We start from the raw sequence: 20,756 nt of genomic DNA on the forward strand, positions 1-20,756 counted from the left end.
GGCTGCAGGATTAATTAAGCCTGCAGTCTTCAGACAAAAGGTTTAATGAGGTCAGAGAGCTTGGAGTTTAATAATTTTTTGCTTGAATCTTCAGCCTTGTTTTTTCTTGTGTCACTCTTCATCAATTGTGGGGGCTTTCCTTTCTGTCAGACCACATGCTTTGGCACTAGCTACTTTCCATTTCCTAGTGCTGAAGGAATGGACAAGGGCCACTACCCAAAATGGAAAAGGGAGCTGCACAGGCAAAAAATAAAGCTGATGATCCAAGCCATTGTTCACGTGAGCTATACAGAGAGAATATAAAAATCAAGTTACACAATTTTTCACCTCAGCAATATTCATGGGATATACAATGTAGTATCTCAGAGTTATGGACATCTTAATTGATCAGAGGTTTCAGAATTCTGACCCTCAGAATGGCTCTACTATCCAACTTTCAATATTTTTCTGAGATCTCCCAAAACAAAACAAGGCCCTTCACTTAGGCCGTTTCTGCACGGAGGCGGAAGGGGTCGGGTCGGCGCAATCCACGCCGACCCGACCCCCCTGGAACCGTTCGCATGGATGGTCCCAGAAACGGCAGGGATGACAGCGCAGAGCTGCGCCGTCGTCAGAGCGACTCACCTGTCCTGCGGCCCTCCGGCACGTCACCGAGGCCAGGGGACTTGCCCCCCCTGCCCTGCGAGCCCGGCTCCAGGGTGCCTTGGGGCAAAGGGAAAGTAATGGCAGGGATGACAGCGCAGAGCTGCGCCGTCGTCAGAGCGACTCACCTGTCCTGCGGCCCTCCGGCACGTCACCGAGGCCAGGGGACATGCCCCCCTGCCCTGCACGACCGCTCCAGGGTCGCAGGGCAAAGGGGGCATGTCCCCAGGCCTCGGCGACGTGCCGGAGGGCCACAGGACAGGTGAGTCGCCCGGTTGGGGGGGGGGAAGGCGCCTGGAAGCCACTGTGCTCCAAGCCGGCGTTTCCCAACAACCTCGCTTGCCAAGCGAGGTTGGGAAACGCCGGCTTCATGCCAGTCGTGCGGCGCGAGGGCGGCGCGGCTGCACAGCAGCTGCGCCCCCTGTGTGAATGCGGCGTTTTTGCCGTCCCCAGGGCGCCATAAACCGCCCGTGCAGAAAGGGCCATAGTTCTGTGGGTCCTCTCAGACCAACTACCACACTGCATTCCTGAAAGGTGGTAGCAGTTCTATGAAAACAGATACTGTGAGGCTTGCTGAGGTATGTTTTAAAAATTTAAAACAAACACTTAATTCAAGATGACATCCTAAAAATCAGTAAGTCTTACATACACAAACAAATTATTGTACAAAAACATCAGAAACCAACAGCAGGAACATTTTTTAAATATTCTAGAAAGGGCCTGAGAAAATTCACCTATGGTTGTGCTACACAGATTTTCCTGGAGAATGCATCCAGAAATCCCATCTCCAATCAACATCTTTCTGACTTCTGAATGTGGTGCAATTTGGAGAGTGCCAGATGAGGATCTAAAACTAGTCATATGTTTCATTTTATTGTACAAAATTTGTACTTTGCCTTTATACCCTCATAAGGGCGATCAAGGCAGCTATTTGAGATTGATTAGTATTAGCCTGTACAGTTCTGAAAATCTGTCAACTGCAAAACACTTCATTCAACTTATATTATTCAGATACCAGCAACATATATTATAGCTAATGAAGCTAAGATTTCCAGCTGGAAAATAAAAATACTTTCTGCTATTTGCTTTTATATCAATAGTTCCAACACATTCTTAGCAAGGCATTCTTAGCTATGCTCACATAAAATGTAGCAGCAGTGGCGTAGTGGCTAAGAGCAGGTGCACTCTGATCTGGAGGAACCGGGTTTGATTCCCCACTCTGCCACTTGAGTTGTGGAGGCTTATCTGGGGAATTCAGATTAGCCTGTGCACTCCCACACACACCAGCTGGGTGACCTTGGGCTAGTCACAGCTTTTCGGAGCTCTCTCAGCCCTACCTACCTCACAGGGTGTTTGTTATGAGGGGGGAAGGGTAAGGAGATTGTAAGCCCCTTTGAGTCTCCTACAGGAGAGAAAGGGGGATATAAATCCAAACTCTTCTTCTTCTTAACATTTCTAAGTACAGAAAGTCAACATGGTGTAGCAGTTAGAGTATTATACTGGGATCTGGGATGCCCTGATATGAATCCCTACTGTACTGCGGAAGCTTGCTTGGTGACCTTGGGCTAGTTACACACTCAATCTTCCCTACCTCATACAACTGTTATAATAAAAAGAAAAACAACGTAAGCCCCTTTAGATCCCCACAGGGGAAAAAGGCAGGGTATAAATGAAGTTAAATAAACAATCATTCTACTAATATACATACTGTATATATAGAAAAACTTTTCTAAGGATTAGTAAATAGTGGGCATGTGTCGTACACAGGTTCTTTGTGAAATGGCTCTGTGACCCATGGTTATTATTCAAGCGTAGTTAGGGAAAAAAGAAGTCAGCGTACAAGCCATGAAGAGATGTAGAACTTGCAGAAGGAAAAGAGAATCTTGAGAGTGCGGGTGGAATACAAGAGAGGCATACTTCAACATTTGTGCTAATAATGTTCAAGGTTCATGGCCAGAAAGTCCACATTATATAATGCAATTGACACAAACCATTTTCTGTTATTGACTAAAATCAGGGTAGCCTCCCCACTTGCTTCAAATCAGGCTGCCATGGAGAAAAGTGTGTGTGTGGGGGGGGGGGGGGGTTTTTAATATTATCCATTGTTGGGCTGGAACTGACAGTGGGCATTGGAACATTGTGCCAACAAAATTGTTGCACCTCAAATGACTGAAAACTCTGACAAAACCCCTAAAGATTTCTCTAAATGTAGAGAATCAGCCCGACCCATTACAACATTAAGCACATTTCTTTCGATTGAAAAAAGAAACAATTGTTATGATACTGTCTTTACCAGGAATAGAGATGGTTAGTTTATGCCTGCAACTGTCAGAAATTCATGCATAAAAACAGGATTCGAACAAAGAAAAATTGCCAAGGCTTAATCATTGTTTTGTACTCCATCACTCTCAAATTTCACATTCAGTGGGGAAATTGTTTTGATTAGTCTGCGCTCTGGTTAGATAGCACACACATACAAATCGATTGCTGCTCAACAAAACTTAAGAAGGAATGTTATTTAAACATAAATCAAAAGTTCAATGAAATACAATATTTAAAATTCTCTTGAACAGTTTTTACAGTGAGATTGCTTTTAAGTGAGGAAAAAAGGACAGGAGAACAGCAGTGGATGCTTTGTCAATTTTCCCCAAAAGATTATATACAGGGTTTTCTACAGAATAAGAAATCTACCATTTGGCATTCATTTCAGTATAAGCACAAAGTAACATTCTTGCAAGCACATCTTTAAATTCAGATCTATTAGCTTCAATGGGCAAACACTAGAATGGGCATCCATTGGTGGTTTTACCTACTGGGAACTGTTTTTCTGACCATTCATGTAAAAATTCATAGAAATTGTTCTAAGGTAATTTTACAACCTGTTTTAACTATCTAACAGATTCTACGATCCATGTCCATCAATTATAGCCCGCTGCATGAAGCAAACATCTTCCTTGTGCCTATGGATTTCTGTCAAACTTGATCTATCCTAGATTTTGAGCCCCTCCCAGTGGGGGGGGGGCTGAATCTGGTGGTGGAAGTGGGGCAGGCTTCCACTGGCGGAAATGCTCTTTCTGAGGCACTTACCCTCGTGGAGGAGCAAAACCACTGGAGTGCTGCCCCTGAAAGCTTCCCCCAGTGCTGGGAAGCAGAGCTGAATGCTATGCTAGCGTCCAAGCACCCCTGTTAGCTCAATCGGTGCAGCAGGGGTGGTCCAGAAGCATTGCCTGTGGAGGAGCCAACATTAGTCCTCCCCTTCTCCAATCAGGTTTCATAAATTTGGAGGAGTTAGAAATTCCAGAGGAACATCAGGAAGAGCTACCTGACCTAGGGGGAAAAGATATCTTGACCCAGCCTGACCAGGTCAAAAGAGGGTGGACTCTGGGAACTTATAAAACTATGGGAAGAGAGGGGTGATGTCTCTTCTCTTTCTCTTTCTGCTGGGTCACTGAAAGGAGCAGACCTCTTGCCAGGGCTGTGAAGGGAGTAGCCATTTTTGAACTATGTGCTCATCCAGGAAGCTCATTCAGCCTGCCAGGAAATGAGAACTCTTTGAGAATTGCAACCTTCTGAGCTTTAAGGCCTACCCTATTTTCAACAACTGCTAGGGCATGTTTAGGGAGAGGGTCAGAGAATTTGTGTTTATATCTCCTTTGTTTTGGAAACCCTTGCTCAATCTGGTGCAGTGCTAAAATATACTGGTAACCATTTCATTTTTAATAAATACTTTTAAACCTTAGATGTGGAGAACAGTTTTCTGTACCACGAATGCCCCACCATCTTGGATGGGCTATCTAAATAGGAGAGGGGAGGAAGGCCAGCAGCTGGCGAGCAGCTTTTCCTCCAAGACCTCCAATCTGCCCTGTGGAACCCAGGAGAGGGGAACTGAAGGAAACTGAGGCTAGGTCTCACAGTTGGAAAGGAAGTTGGGGAACCCTGACCTACCCCAGTGGGCAGTTCCTCAAATGGTCAGGTGGTGGCAGCGGTTTACCCAGAGAGAAAGCTAGTCTTCCCCAGGAAAAGTTGGCAACCCCTGGGAGAGGCTTGGGAGTAGAACAGGGCCTGCCAGGCAAAGCAAGCCCATTAAGCCACAAATGCCATTGATTCCACCCTCTAAATCAGCCATTTTCTCCCAGAGAACTGATTTCTGTAGTGTAGAGATCAGTTATAATTCCAGGAAATTTCCATGCCCCATGTAAAGAATAAATAGTGGTGAGTGGCTTCTATGGGATTTCTAGCACCAGGTGAAAGGGGTTAGATGTCTCAGCATTTGTGTATGCTGGACTACCTCTCAGCTAAACATAGACTGAACAACCAACATGAAATATTCCGAATGTTGTGAAAATTAAGTTTATGAATTTTAAGAATGACAACTCTGCTAAAAGAATAATAGAGCAGAAAATGTTTCATAAATGTATTGAGAAGCACCTCTGTGAACAAGTATGTCTCCACACTGCAAATCAATCTGCTGATCCTTTTAAAAAGTTACAAGAACAAGCTATAAATCAGAGGTGCTGTTTATTTCCTGTTTTATAGAGACATCTTGAGTCATACGGCATTGAATGACTTTGCCTTGACCTTGCGTGTATTTTTATAATATCCAATGTGTTATGCTTCCAACTTTATATTAAAACAGTAAAATAGGAATGTTATTTTTCCTGCTATTCTTATTTGCATCACTCCTTCATGAAGAATTAAAATTTTAAATGCCTAAAGGAAAAAAACATCCAATCTGAACAATTATTAGAACATTCTCATTCAGAAACCTTTCTGTAGGTAACGTAACTTTAATGTGTCCTGAAAATTAAGGTACTTCAGAATATTAATACAGAGTCCATTTATTCTACCTTCTACTACCCTTTCCATATTTTTCCTGTCCCGGAGTTATAAGGTTCCTGTCATGGAATGAAATGTTCAACTTCCACCAGGCCAATATATGATGAGCTTTGCTTGTCTACCTTTGTTGAATCAATTGGGAAAGTATGTGCCCAATGAGTATTGCCCAATGATAACTTATTGTTTGTCTAGTATTTCTATTTTTGAAGTATAACAATTAGATAAAATAGTAATAATTTCAAGAACTCATATTCAATACTCCCACTAAACTCAAATCCCAGTAAACTAAAAAAAGTAAAATCTTTATTTCATCTCAGTCCAGCCTGGGAGATTGCCTTCTACCTTGATACAGCTGGTTTGGCCACCTGGATTCAAGCCATAATGACATGGATCCAGGTGACTTCTGTAATATTCCTTGTATTGGAACCCCTTCAGAATCAATTCAGAGACTATTATGGGTACAGAATGCCACAATACTTCTATTATCAGGAGCTAGGCAGAACAAGTATATTATACCTATTCTGCAATCCACTGGCCACACATCAGTTATCAAGCTCAATTTAAGGTACTGGTAATCACATACAAAGCCCTTCATGGCCCTAGTCCCTCATATCTGCAGGGCCACTGTCCTCTTATACTCCATCACAACAGCTTTGCTGATCTGAGTAGGATCTTTTGCAGGTGCCAATCTGCAAATGGCAAAATCATCAACTGCCCATAAACTAGCATTCTCTGTTAGGGCCCCCATCATATGAAATGGCCTGCTGACAAAGTCATGAAAGTTCCCACTCTCCTGGCTTTCCACAAACAATACAAACCTTAATTATTGAGGATATTTTTTTTCCCAAAATGGTTCAGAAAGATACTTGGGGAAAGTGTTAGGGACAGTGGGTTATACTACTGTGTATAGCTCATGAGGACTGTTGCTGTAAGTAAGATACTACCATGTGATTTCTACATCTAACATGTCATGTTAATACTTATACTTCGCTTAATTCTATTTGCAGATTTTAGGTTGGTTCCAGCCTTCTACTATACAAATCCTATGGCATTGTTTGATCGTATTGACGTTGTACTCTCTGCAATCCACCTTAAGTCCCAATGAAAAAGGCAGACAGATAAACAAACAAACAGTATGAAACTTCTCTGAAGTTATCCTGCAATACAAAACCCATGAATGTAAATTATTTCTTACTTCTGAAACATCCAGGGCAACTGCTTGATCTTTGTGTGAAGCAAGATTTTAGCTTAGATGGACCAGTGGTCTGATCCAGTAGGCCTCTTCTTCTGTGGTGTTTGCTTGAAATGGCAATAGATCTCCTATGGCTCATGAGGAGCGTTCCCACCCCCACCGAGTCCCTCTGTCAAGTGGTCCGTCCAGACTATGATTGGACCCATGGTAGAACAACTTTTTTGAAGTTAAGCAGGTCTGTGTCTAGTCAGTTCCTGAATGTGATATCTTTCACAACCTTATATGTGCTACTTAAAGTTTCACAATGCAAGAAAGATGGCACATAAATGTAATAAAGGCATTTTTCATAGGAGATGGACATGGAACTGCATGAACGTTATGACTATGGCCTATCACTTAGCTTTGGGCATTCCCTGACAGAAGAACAAATCATCCTCTATGCAAGAAAACAGAATAAATAATATTTACATGCTAACTATGTTTTGTTGTGGGGGGAACTATTGATAATTATCAACAAAGAAGGAAAAATAGGAAACAAAACACATGCATCTAGTTTCCATAGAATTTTAAAATTTAAAATTCTCTTGTAAAATAGTAATAGCCATGTGGTAGTAGTAGAAGTAGAAGAAGAAGAGGAGGAGGAGGAGGAGGAATTTGGATTTATACCCCCCTTTCTCTCCTGTAGGAGACTCAAAGGGGCTTACAATCCCCTTTCCCTTCCCCCCTCACAACAAACACCCTGTGAGGTGGGTGGGGCTGAGAGAGCTCTAAAGAGCTGTGACTGGCCCAAGGTCACCCAGCTGTCACATATTGCACAAGCTAATCTGATTCACCAGATAAGCTTCCACAGCTCAAGTGGCAGACTGTGGAATCAAACCTAGTTCTCCAGATTAGAGTGCATCTGCTCTTAACCACTACACCACTGGCACTACAGATTGTAAAGTTTACAGAATCTTAAAGACAGCCAAAAAAACCCTCCAACAACTGAACTACTATTAAAAGGTATGCTATAAAAATAAAGGCAAACTTAAATTAAAAGATGAAGCTATTAACATTTGTTCTTCAGCCCATCAAACTGTAATGAGTGCTCTCTGGCATTTCTGAACTTATACCTTGGCACAAAATTAGGCAGTAAACTCTGCAGGGGTTTCATATGCTATGAAAGTTTATTTGGGTCATTAAAATATATCTGAGACTGACACGCCAAAATTGTCTTGCTGTAGGTAACCTTCAAGACTACTCATCACAGAACATGCTGAGGTTTACATGACCACAAAATTCATAAGCACTTAAAAATGTACTCCTACTTACAAAGTAGCATTTTTATCCCACCTCTGAAATTCCTTTCATCTCAGGGGAAAACTTTGGCACTCTGTGCTGTGTTAGCATTTTGCTGGCATAAATGTTTCAGTATTTACATCTTATAATGAAAAAAATAGAAAGAACCACTCATCACAGACAGTATAGATCCCCCCGCCCTGAACACAGTTTTCTACAAAATTCAAGTACATATTTCGACATGAAATTTATGAAAGCAGTGCAGAAGCAATATATTGAAGGACGTACAAAGGATAGAGAGAAAAAACATACATAGTTCCAAATCCATATGCCACCTTTGTGCATGACATATTTAAATGAATTCCATATTTATTACTTTATTGGGGCAGGTTTAATAACTTATCTACTATAACACATCACAAATTGCACTATGAAAAAATCAAACAAGCGGAAAATATGAGGCAGACTAAGTCTATCTGATCATGATCTAAAGTAGTTTCCAGAGTCAGAAATACTGGTGAAAAGCAAGATGGAATGAGAAATGCCAGGTGTTCAAGCACAATTCAGAAAAGGAAGAGGCACTTAGAGATCATATTGCAAATTTACATTGGTTACTAAAATTTAGGAGATAATTTCAGAATACAATCAGCTTGTATGTCATACATTTTTGAGAAGCTTTGAACTGTGTAGATCATGAAAAGTTAAGGTTGGTTTTAAAATAAATGGGTGTTCAACAACATCTGATTGTTCTGATGCACACCTGTCCTCTGGACAAGACTAGAGTTAGGCAGAATATAGAGAAATATTATGGTTTCCAATCGGCAGAGGTGTCTGACAAGAATGTATTTTATCTCCATTACCTTCAATCTATATGCATGACATATCATAAGGAAAGCTGGATTAGATGAAGGTGGAGTGAAAATTGGTGGAAGGAACATTAACAATCTGAGATATGCAGATGCCACCACATTACTATACTCTGTTTCTTCAAAAGATCTCAGGAGATTTTTAAATTAATCCACTGCCACTTCCTGGACCTTCTTTGGAAACTTTCAGGCAGGCTTGAGAACTTGTCATGTTAGAATTCATGTTACAATTTGTCATGTTAGAATTTGTATGAACAAAGGCTAAGTTCTTGTAGCCAGCTAAGCAGGGTTAAAGCTGTTAACTGATTTCAGCCTGATTTTAATATTAATTTCTAAATTCATGAAACATAATCATGGAAGCCAGAGATTATGTTTAAGTACTGGAGTAGCCAAGTGTGTTGTCTGTTTTTTGGGGAGGGGGTGAAACCAAGAAGCATGTGAATATCCATGGATGCATTTCAACCAGTTGAATTGTTAAAGTCATAAACCAGACTCTGAGAGAAAAAAAGAAAGAAAAAGCTGGTTTAATGCATTCTTCTTTTTCTTCCTCTTCTACTTCCCCTTCTTCTCCTATCAAGTATCCCATCCTCCCATTTGTCCAGTATGGAAAGCCCAACAACCAAGAATTTCAGTAATGTAACTTTCTTTTATTTCTGTTAACCATTTTTGCACCCCCTTTCCACCCAGTTTAGGGTTTTCATGCAGCAGACATTAAAGATGATGAAGGAAGGTGTTGGCAAACCACTCGTAAACAGTTTGAGAAGTAAACATCACCCTATGAGTCAGTAATGACCTGGTGCTTGCACAGGCGACAACTGTTACCTTTTTAGATGGAACAAGACTGAAGTGACATGGCCCCTGTACCTATGCTGTCTCCTGCTTTAGGGTGCTCAGAAGTGTCAGATGGTGGGGAGTGCAATTTCGGTGCACCGGGCACCACTTTCTGTAGATACACCCTTGGCGACAGGCCACAGATGGACTCTGGGTTGCAGCCAAAACACACTCACTCGCTCACTGTCTCACTTTCCTTCCTGCCTTCCAAAACCTTCTCAAACTGCTAAAACAGCTCAATAAATTGATTTACCTACACTAGGTAATTTTTTATTTGTGAAATCAGACATATGTTTACAATATTAGAAGTTGCTTTGAATTTGCAGTAGATCCAATACCAAGAAAGAGGTGTGTGTTCGTATGTGTGTGCCAGGGCAGGGGGACATTAGGGATGTGGCCTGAAAGCCAAAGGGACGACAGTCCAAAAAAGTCTGGGAATCACTGGTTACATTATTCAATGCCATCCGAAAGCATTCTTACCTGTGTGGAGACGGGTCAGAATGTGTATTAAATTGTTTAATCAAGGAAGATTAATCTAAATGAACACAAATGATAAATGAGATATTCACATGTATTTGTATTTCACTATAATTCTATTGTCTTAGAATCATTGTATAATTGTTAGAATCATGTTTTAACATTTCATGCTGGGGGAATTGAACAGAGAGGTTTTGTGATCCAAAAGAATGTCCTGCATACCTTGAGGACATAGCTCTCTCTGAGAGCCAAATCTTACTAATAAACGGGTTTTTCTTTGAAAACAGCGAAGCTAGTTTTTTATGGCCAGTCCAACTTTGTATATGCGTAGAGGCCATAAACTAACAGCATGTAGTGTTTGAGTAACAGAATATACGTAGAAATATAGGCTGTCTTCATGTGACCAGTTCTGACCAATTAGATTTTTAAGGTATATGGATCATAATACGTAGAGTAAGGGGAAGGATTATGTGACGTCTTTATTTCTGCATCTATAAGAATTAAGACTCTTCCTCTACTGGGTGTGCCTCCTTCGAGAGCCACCCAGGAGAGGGCAATCTCCTGTAACATTCTAAACATTGTATTGGGGCGTGCCTCTCCTTAGGGAGAGGTCACCTTCTGTAACTTATCTGTATTCTGTAACGTTCTAAATTCCTTGTCTATCACTCGAGGGCACTGGGGAGAGTTCACATTCTGTAACTTGCTATATTCTGCTAAGTAAACTGTCTGTTTGTTTTTCTAATGTCAGATGCCTTTTTGCTTTTATTTCTAATTAAGTTTTTCTTAAAACTAATCTTGCTGTGTAGGACCAGAGAAGCGGCTCTGGCCCCACACCTGTAATACCTAAACATAACTTTAAAATGATTGCTTAGTATGATTTAGCAACTATTTTCTTTTTCTTTCTTTCAGAACCCATATGCTATTCCATAAAAGCTGTCTCCAGACAGCAAGATATTTTGGGGCATCACCACAGTCACGCAACTACTTAGGTATCCTTAACCTCAAACTTGTGTGAATAAAATCAAGGACCATACTACAGTAATCTGCTTTCATTTAATTCTACTGGATGTTTTACTTCTGTTTGGTCACAACTCAGAGGCTTCTGTTTAGCTATTTTAGATTAATTTCATCGGTAACCGTAAGAAGATGGAACAAGAAGAAAAAAAACCTATAAAGGAAGAGTTTCTGTTTAGTACTAAAGGATATATCCTTTTAAGAAATCTATGCATCTGGGAAGCAATTTTCCCAAAGTGCTATAATGCTTGTTGTTTACTCTCTATGCAAATACAAAATATCTGGGCTCAAATATTTAAATTCTAAGTTCATTCTTTCAGTCATAAAACTAATTCTGTAATAATATTTTTAAAGTAAATTTTAAAAACTGCAAACAAGAAGTTACTAGCTAAATATATTCACAATAAGATCAAAGAGAATGAAAAATCTCTTTTTTGCCCAGCAACAATAGTTTTGGTGGTTTTTTTTACTTTGGGGTCCCAGCCAGATGTTGCTCAAATTGACCAAATGAAATGGGTCGCAAAGAAACGCATTATCTGCATACATTAAATTGCGACACAATGGCTCAAGAAGGCATTAAAGTGCGCCCGGTGCTGCTAAAGCGGAACAGTCTGGATTCAGTGGATTTTCGGAGGCAGCCCCACCATCGCAGGAGCAAATCTCAACAAGTCCGATTCAAAGATGATAGAACAGACAATCCACCACTGACAGAATCGGATCTGGAGACGGCAGCTGCTCAAGAATCATATACATTGGATAAAGTACAAGCATCACAACCCCATAACCAAGTAAATGATTCCCTCTGTGTCCCTTCATCTCCCACAGGATTACAAAATATTGCCATACAGACTTCTCCTAGTCTCAGAAAACACTTTCCAGTATTTAAAAAGAAAAGAATTACTACAAGCAAGTCCTTAACTGAAATGCCAAAGGAGTCTGAATATTCCATTCAAATGAATGGCAATCTTTCTGAACAGGATGTTATCTCTCCCAGTCTCTCTTACTTAAGCATCAATAGGCATTTAGATGATGGACCAAGAGCAGCCACAACAGCCAATCAACTGTTTGAAAGGGTGGCTAAAGCACAAAGCAATGGGCCTATCAATTTGGGTTCAGATAAATCTGCAATACTGGGAAAAGCAACTGTTTCTACCCAGTTGCCTGAATACATACTCACAGGTTCTGCACAAGACCATTTTTCCATTTATGGCCCAGATACACAAATGGATTTAAGCAATTCAGTTCATTCTTCTACAGTTCTGAGACAATCTGATGAAAACTGTTCAGTGCATACAAGCTCCAAAAAATCTCTCCCTTGTGCCAGCTGTAACTGTAGTGAAACTAATGTGGTTCATGATTCTGGTGAGGAAAAAAACTATACTGAGTTACTTGCCTCTAGTGATGACGCTGGTACTAAGGAAACCATTTCATCATCACCTCAGTTATGCCACAGTTCATTAGACTGCTCCCTCGGAGAACATCAGCAACCAATACAGCAGAAAACAGACTCTGACCATAAGACATTGTCTAATAATAACCAAACAATAAAGTCATTCACTAACAGCAATGCATTGCCTTCTGTTCCCTCACGTCAAACAGAAGTAGAGAACATTTCTACAAATATCGAAGTGCCACAATATGACAACTACTTAGAAGGCTTTCACATAAATGCCTATCTTCCAGAGACTGAAATAAAACCACAAAACAAAGACATTAAACACATTAATCAAATCCATTTGGCACATAGTGAACTATGTGCGCTACAAAATAGGCTCCAGTCTGTTGAGGAATCCTTGCAGTCAAACCAAGAGAAGATTAAAATCCTTTTGAATGTAATTCAAGACATGGAAAAGGCCAGAGCCCTCAATGAAGGGTACGATGTATTTTGATAATACTACTGTATTACTGCATTCTTTAAAACAATATATTGTTTCCTTTTAAATTTTGCTCTTGGGAATATTTTTGGATGCAACCAATTCTTAAATCACATTCTGCTATAATGTTTCATAGTTTCCCAATTATAAATCAAATAAATTGTTCTTTCATAGTTTGAATTTAAAGCATAAATTATACAAAACCATTTTCACTAAGATTCATCAATGTTTACTTTCAAAACACAGTAGCATAAGAGAGTTATTTCTCCTGGCAGTTTATCTTCAGTTCAGGGGGTGGCAAATTGTCAAAGAAGCATAATTATTAATGGCACAGTAGTTCCTGATTTTAAAAAAAAGTGCACTCACATACACAACCTAACACATACATATAAAATGATATTAATTCATTATTTTGAAACAGAGGCCCTTTCCACACGAGCCAAATGAAGCGTCCCAGGGATGGCAAAAACACCATCCCTGGGAGAGCGTTCGCATGGCCGGCGTTGCTGCCTCAAAGCAGCGTCGTCCTGCCTTTCCCAGGCAGCGTGAAGCCGTCCCTGACAACTGTGTCTTCCCGGTGGCGTGGTGCAAACCGCACTGCAGGGAAGCCGCCCCTTTCCCTGTTGCTCCCACTCACCTGCCTCTCCAGCATCGCTCTGCAGGACTGCAGGGCCCCGCTCATGCTGTCCTCCGACCTCCAGGGGTCGGAGGGCAGTGTGGGCAGGTCCCTACAGCCCTCCAGAGCGACGCTGGAGAGGCAGGTGAGTGGAGGAGGGCGACCAAGAGGCGGCTCTGTGCGGAGCCGCCTCTCCGGCTAGGGAGGGAGCCGGGACTGCTCATGCAAGTAGTCCCCACACCTCCACCAGCATAAATTATGCCGGTGGAGAAGCGCTGCCACCGCCGTGCGGAAAGGGCCAGAGATACAACAGGGACATTTTAAAATACAGAAGCAAGAACATAAGAGGGAAGGAGAGATTTTGGGATTGTTATTTATTTTTGTTTTAACTGGAAATGTTTTTCAACTATTACTGTAAAAAGGTATAAAGGTGGGGTATAAATATTTTTAGTAAATTTATTAATAAATAGATATAAGAGCCTGCTCTAACCTCTTAAACCATTTGCTCCTCTTCTAATATACTTTTTCTAGCTCTGTAATAGCCTTTTCGAGATACAATGATTAGAAGTGCACACAGTATTCCAAATGAGGCCACACCATAGACCTACACAAAAAAATTATAATAGTGGCTGCTCTGTTTTCAGTTCCTATCCTAATAATCCCCAGCACAGAGTTTGTTTTTTTTACTGCTAGGTGAACATTTTCATTGAAAAATTCACTACGATTCCAGCTGTCTCTTTCCTTCTCAGTCTCATCAAGTTCAGACTGAAAGCTGGGATTTTTTTTGGTTCCAGTGTGTATAACCTTATGCTTACCAAGTTTGAACTTCCTTTGCCACATTGTTCCCCAATCACTCATTATATGGAGATCCTCCTGGAGCTCTTCTCAGTAGGGTTGGCGGTTCGGCCCCTCCCGAACGGCAAATCAGGCCGAGATCAGCCAGTTCGGAGGGGGTCGGAGGGCCGAGGAGCCGAGCCTGCCCCCTCCTCACTAAACGCAATCCGAAGTTGGCCCTTCCCCCGAGCCAGTGGCTTCTCCGAGCCAGCCTGGGGAAAATAAAATTTAACTCCTTCTGGCCCAGCTCCGCCTCCTGGCAAGCTTGGGACGAGCGGAGCTTCCAAGTAAGCTTGGGACGAGCAGCTTCCAAGTAAAAAAACAAAAACAAACCCTACTCCGCCGCAAGCGCCGCTCCCCCACCCCACTCCCGCAAGTCCTACAAGCAGCCACCCACCACCCAGCCTCATTTCCCACCCAACCCGCGCGAAACCCCCCCAAGACCCGAACTCCCATGCCGCTCCTGGCAAGTGGCGGTGGGATGAGTGGGGCTTCAAACTACAAAAATAAAAAACCCACAGAATGGTCCCCACAAAGTTTCCCACCCAAAGAGACCCCACTTACCCACAGTGTCACTGGGCCTTTCCCCACTTACCGTAAGCCCCGCGCTACTTGAGGAGAGTAGCGCGGGGTTCCTCCTCCCTCCCCATGGCAGGGGCAGCCACAATGCAGCCGCCCCGCCGCTGCCGCTGGGCCTTTCCCCACTTACCGTAAGCCCCGCGCTACTTGAGGAGAGGTGCCAGGGGTTCCTCCCCCCTCCCCACGGCAGGGGCGGCCACAGCGCCGCCGCCCCGCCGCTGCCGCTGGGCCTTTCCCCACTTACCGTAAGCCCCGCGCTACTTGAGGAGAGTAGCGCGGGGTACCTCCTCCCTCCCCACGGCAGGGGCGGCCACAGCACAGCCGCCCTGCCGCTACCGCTGGGCCTTTCCCCACTTACCGTAAGCCCCGCGTTACTTGAGGAGAGTAGCGCGGGGTTCCTCCTCCCTCCCCACGGAAGGCCACAGCGCAGCCGCCTACCGCTGCTGCTGGGCCTTTTCCCACTTACCGTAAGCTCCCGCGCTACTTGAGGAGAGTAGCGCGGGGTTCCTCCTCCATCCCCACGGCAGGGGCGGCCACAGCACAGCCGCCCCGCCGCTGCCGCTGGGCCTTTCCCCACTTACCGTAAGCCCCGCGCTACTTGAGGAGAGTAGCGCGGGGTTCCTCCTCCCTCCCCACGGCAGGGGCGGCCACAGCGCCGAGTCGCCCACCGCTGCCGCTGTCGTGCCCCTCAGCGCAGCGGCATCCCAGGCGGCTCTTCTGAACGGCGCCTTTTGACGACTCCCCGCACAGAGCTGGGTGCGTGTGGACGCCTGGACGCTAAGGCCTGGGGATGCCGCGCGCTGAGAGCAGCGCGGGGCATAGGGGGGATGGAAGGGAGTGGGGAAAAGCCCACTGTCCACAGGCTTCTCCACTCCAGTGGAAGGCAGGACAGCACAGTAAGGCTGGAAGAAAAAAGTGCTCGGGGGGGGAAAAAGAAACAAAGCAGAGAATCCACATCCCAAATGTTAGAAATGTGGCAAAACAACACTTTAACTGAAAAAAATCAACTACTTTAACTGAACAACTAACTAAAAACTTTAATAAATTTATGTGTGAATTCCACCTGCCTGGGAGTTTCTTACCACAGTGCCGCAAAAACATGGTTAAAAAGCATGGATCCTCAAGGATCCGCATGGTTTTTTTCACTTGGTCACCCAAAATCACCACCACAACATGGCACAAGTCCTTAGACACATGTCTGAACAAAGCAGTCACACATCCCATGCTTCATGGCCCAACAGTGCCGCAAAAACATGGTTAAAAAGCATGGATCCTCAAGGATCCGCATGGTTTTTTTCACTTGGTCACCCAAAATCACCACCACATCATGGCACAAGTCCTTAGACACATGTCTGCACAAAGCAGTCACACATCCCACGCTTCATGGCCCAACAGTGCCCCAAAAACATGATCAAAAAGAATGGATCCTCACCGATCCTAATGATTTTTTCTCTTGGTCACCCCAAAATCACACAAACATCACACAGTAGCACAAAAATCTGTTTAAAAAGCAAGGTTCCTCAAGGATCCTTTGGCCCCCCTCAACCAAACTGCACCAAACCTAGGGGGTATGATCATGAAAGTCTCCAGATGATACTCCGTAATTTTAGTGTCTCTAACTTAAATAAAATGTATTGTCGAATGCTTTAAAAAAAATGGTTTGCATTTTTCATCCCCCTCCTCGACATTGGGTGATAATGGACCACCTGTTTGTGGGTCCATAACTTGGGCCCCCCTGAACCAAACTGCACCAAACATGGGGTGTATGATCAGAATAGCGTCTGGGAGACACCCTGAAAGTTTGGTGATGATACCTTTAAAAATGCGCCCTCTGCAGGCACCCCAGGAATTCCCCATTGAAAGCAATTGAAAAAATTCAATGCAAACCACAGAATCTTAGGCAAAAATCCTGGGGTGCCTGTAGGGGGCGCATTTTTAAAGGTATCAGCATGAAAATTGTAGGGTATCTTCAGAATACTGTTCTGATCATGCACCCCAAGTTTGGTACAGTTTGGTTCAGGGGGGCCCATGTTATGGACCCTCAAAGATAGCCCCTATATTCCATTGGCTTCCATTGACAACAATGGAATATGTGGGCTATCTTTGAGGGTCCATAACATGGGCCCCCCTGAACCAAACTGCACCAAACTTGGGGTGCATAATCAGAACAGTATTCTGAAGATACCCTGAAATTTTCATGCCAATATCTTCAAAAATGCGCCCCCTGCAGGCCAAAACAGGGAAAAACATCAAAAAAATAAAAACGAACCCGAGAATCTCGGAAATTCGGGTGTATCCGAGCCTGGCAGGCTCAGATATGGGGGGATCCGACCCCATACATCCGAACTGGACCCGAATCCGAACCGGGGCCGAATTTTTTTCCCATTTACCAACCCTACTTCTCAGTCAGCCTTGGTTTTCACTATCCTGAACAATTGTGTAATCTGCAAATTTGGCCACTATGTTGCTCATACCCAATTTCAGATAATTAATGAACAATTAAACAGCACAGTACCTATACCAATCTTTGTGCGACCCCTCTGCTCATTTTCTTCATTAAGAGAACTGCTTATTTATTCCTAACCTCTGTACGAGGGTTTTAAACCAATTTGTAATACATAGGGGGATGCATTCTCTTACTCCCTGACTACTAAACTTACATAGGCATTTTTGTTGAGGTACCTCATGAAAAGACTTTTGAAGGTTCAACTACATAATGTACACTGTTCACTTTGACAAACTCCAAGAAGTTGATGAAGAACTGTGACCATTAGGCTGTAAATGAGTCAAAATTTAATGAAAAATGAAGTTATAAATAACCAGAATTTCATTTTAGGTAGATTGTCTATTTTGTTAACAGCCAGTTCTTTAAATATCTACAAGCTAGCAGTTCACTCACCATCTACTTAAAACAAGATTGTTCTAGCTCTAGGAATACAAGTAACATTATGGGATTCATTTATTCCACTTTTTCACTTTAGAAGTCTCAACTATCTCAAAAAGCTGCCACACCCATGAGTCAAAATCTATCATAATCTTTTGCGACTATGAACCTATAATTGCAAAAGACCCTGGAGTAAAAGGAAAAGAGCCTTAAAGGCTTAAAATAACTTAATTGCAAAAGAAATGCAAACAAGTACACAAGAGTAAAAGCATCTTTATTTGAAACCTAAATATTACCATTGCAGTAAAATAAAGTTACCATTAGAGTAAAATAAATAAGATTTTGCTCCAAAGGTTATAGGCCCTTTTTTATACATAGGTTCACTGCTGTTAGATACACTGAGTGTGGGGATGCAAATCCATTAATTTTTGGTTCTTTTAGGGTTCTCTTAAAGATTTCAAATTCTTCTTGTCAGAATTTTTTTGCTACATTTTTCTTGATTTATTTATGTCTCCTATTTTACCGTTTAGTAATTATATTCAACTGAAATTAGGGTTGCCAACTCTGGGTTGGGAAATTTCTAGTGAATTTGTGTGTGGAACCTGGGGAGGCTGGGGCTCAGGTAATGAAGTGTACAATGCCACAGAGCCCACCATCCAAAGCCCCTCAGAGGAACTGGTATATGGAGTTCTCCAGGCCCCACCTGGGGTTACAAAGCCCAATTGTATATCTTCTGATGGTTAAATAGTGTCAACTCCCTTAATCTTAAGACAAAAGTAAATAAATAAGGGATTGTTCCTAACAATTGACATCCACGAGGAAACATTTGGTGACAGTCTGACTCAACATAATTGAGATGTAGGTGATGAAAAAATGCATTATACTTTCTATATTATATACCAATGCTAGCATCAATTTCCTAATATTATTGTTTGTCATACAAAGTAACGAATCCTCTGCTTTGCAAGGCCAGTTGCCTTTTTGATGCACACAACAAGTGAAGCAATGTGCAAAGAAAGCACAAACACAACTGACTCCCACATTCCCTATCCAAAACATATCTGATTGCCACATACATGAGCTCAAAATATAGATGTAGTCCTTGAATGAATTCTGTCATCTATTAAGCTTCAGACCTCTCGTCATTTTATTGGAGTCATATTGTCACTGTGATGATAAATCTGTAATGTCTGTGGTTTCGGAGAACTTTCATGGAACCATAAGTATTATTCGGAATAGAAAAGAGCAGTAATATTAGATCCTCTGAGTTCATTCAAGGATGAACAGTCCCACACCCACAACTCAGAACAAGATGTCACTGACTAATGGGTGATTTCAGCCCTTAAAATCCTGCTAAAATGTTACATCCAGTCTATTCCTCTACAAATAGATCTATCACAGCTATTCCTAAATCATTCCAGATCAATGACTGCCAAGTCTCGCCTTCAATATTTCCTGCACTGGCTGGACATTTGCTGAGGTAACAACTGAATAAACATGTGCTACACAGCATGTAGAGTTCAATCTAAAGAAGTATTTCTTTTAATGCAAGAAGTTATTTGGACCTAATCCATTACTTAAAATAAGAACCATCCATACTCACATGTCTTTGTGTAAAACTTTAAAACCACTCTGTTAGACAAAAAAGGCAACCAAAAAGGTTAATAAAATAAAATGCGCATGAGTAGAAACAGAAGAGCCCTTAAAATATACCTCAGAAGTACTTTGAATAAGTGTTCTTTTTGGGTAGTTTAGTCTTTGTAGCCTCTGGACTTAATCATGTTATCATTCCCTTAGGTGGGAACATACATTTCAAATGCGAAGCTACACTGCACTTTTGAAGCCCCCTAAGTAAGCCAGTGACCTGGGGTCATAGACCTCTGCCTCTCAGAATTGGCCCTGATAGCAATTTGGGTCAAAAACAGAATGAGGAGTGGGAGGAGGAAATGTTGCTCTCCTCTGGATGACTCAGTTTGTACTTCTTAGGATCCAAGCCATACTGTATCCACAAACATGTTGGTCATGCTCATCTTTACATTTTTAGACATATACTTGAAATAATAAGTACACTTAATGTTGAAGTTCCATAGATCCTCGTCCCAAACCCCTGCTCTCTTCGACTCAACGTGAAGGGTGAGATGGGTAGCAACAAGAGGCAGGGCTTTCCAAGTGACATTATTTTACCTTTGAAATGCTCTCCCCCTTGAGGTTTACCTGGCCAATGTGCCTAACTGTCCTTACAGTGTGGGGTATTTATAACTTAAATTATTATTGATAATTCCTGTATTGTTGGCGTTATGATTTTTATGGTGCACATTTTTTTCTTAATTGTCTTGAGCAGATATCTGGAGAGATAGCATATGCATTTTCTAAACAGGAAACAAATATTAGTCACTGATATATGTTTTCATAACATCATTTTCCTAGCCACTGCAGTGAAGGATTCAGGTCAAATTTACACTTACATTTCTGCCTTTGAGATTTATTCTGAGACTGCACACATGAAGGAAACAAACTCTGCACCAGCTTTATATATTTCAAGTTTAAGTCAATCAAATTAAAGCCAAACTCTATATGTTAATGTTTAAGGCATGGGTAGATTTACATAGATAAATGCCTGCAGAGAATACCTTTTGTGAAGAAAGGTTTAGCTATAGATTTGCGGATTTTATAAATAAATCACAGTAGCTATTTCTATTGCAGGCGGAATTTCTACCACACTGGCCAAGATCTCAACAACTGCAGCACTTGCCAGAACACTGCATGTATCATTTACAGGTACTTTGTATCAATGGGTAATTGTATGTATCTGTCTCAATAGGAGACAATTGTA

The 20,756-nt window shown here is 42.2% G+C and overlaps 2 protein-coding genes across 4 annotated transcripts in view; one reads left to right on the forward strand and one right to left on the reverse strand.

The window, feature by feature from the left end:
• DOCK2 (dedicator of cytokinesis 2) overlaps positions 1 to 20,756 on the reverse strand; it is a 341,484-nt gene that overhangs the window by 205,075 nt on the left and 115,653 nt on the right. The window lies entirely within an intron of this gene.
• INSYN2B (inhibitory synaptic factor family member 2B) overlaps positions 1 to 20,756 on the forward strand; it is a 115,264-nt gene that overhangs the window by 75,188 nt on the left and 19,320 nt on the right. For 2 of the 3 annotated variants that reach the window (XM_048488173.1, XM_048488172.1), the window contains exons 2-3: positions 11,032 to 13,009; positions 20,627 to 20,701. In XM_048488173.1, the coding sequence (XP_048344130.1) occupies positions 11,649 to 13,009; positions 20,627 to 20,701 (1,436 nt within the window). In that variant the 5' untranslated portion in view covers positions 11,032 to 11,648. Of the gene's footprint in view, positions 1 to 11,031; positions 13,010 to 20,626; positions 20,754 to 20,756 lie in introns of all 3 variants that reach the window. The other variant, XM_048488174.1, reaches the window with a different exon arrangement.

The sequence above is a fragment of the Sphaerodactylus townsendi genome, linkage group LG03, assembly GCF_021028975.2.
Source record: "Sphaerodactylus townsendi isolate TG3544 linkage group LG03, MPM_Stown_v2.3, whole genome shotgun sequence".
Taxonomy (NCBI): domain Eukaryota; kingdom Metazoa; phylum Chordata; class Lepidosauria; order Squamata; family Sphaerodactylidae; genus Sphaerodactylus; species Sphaerodactylus townsendi.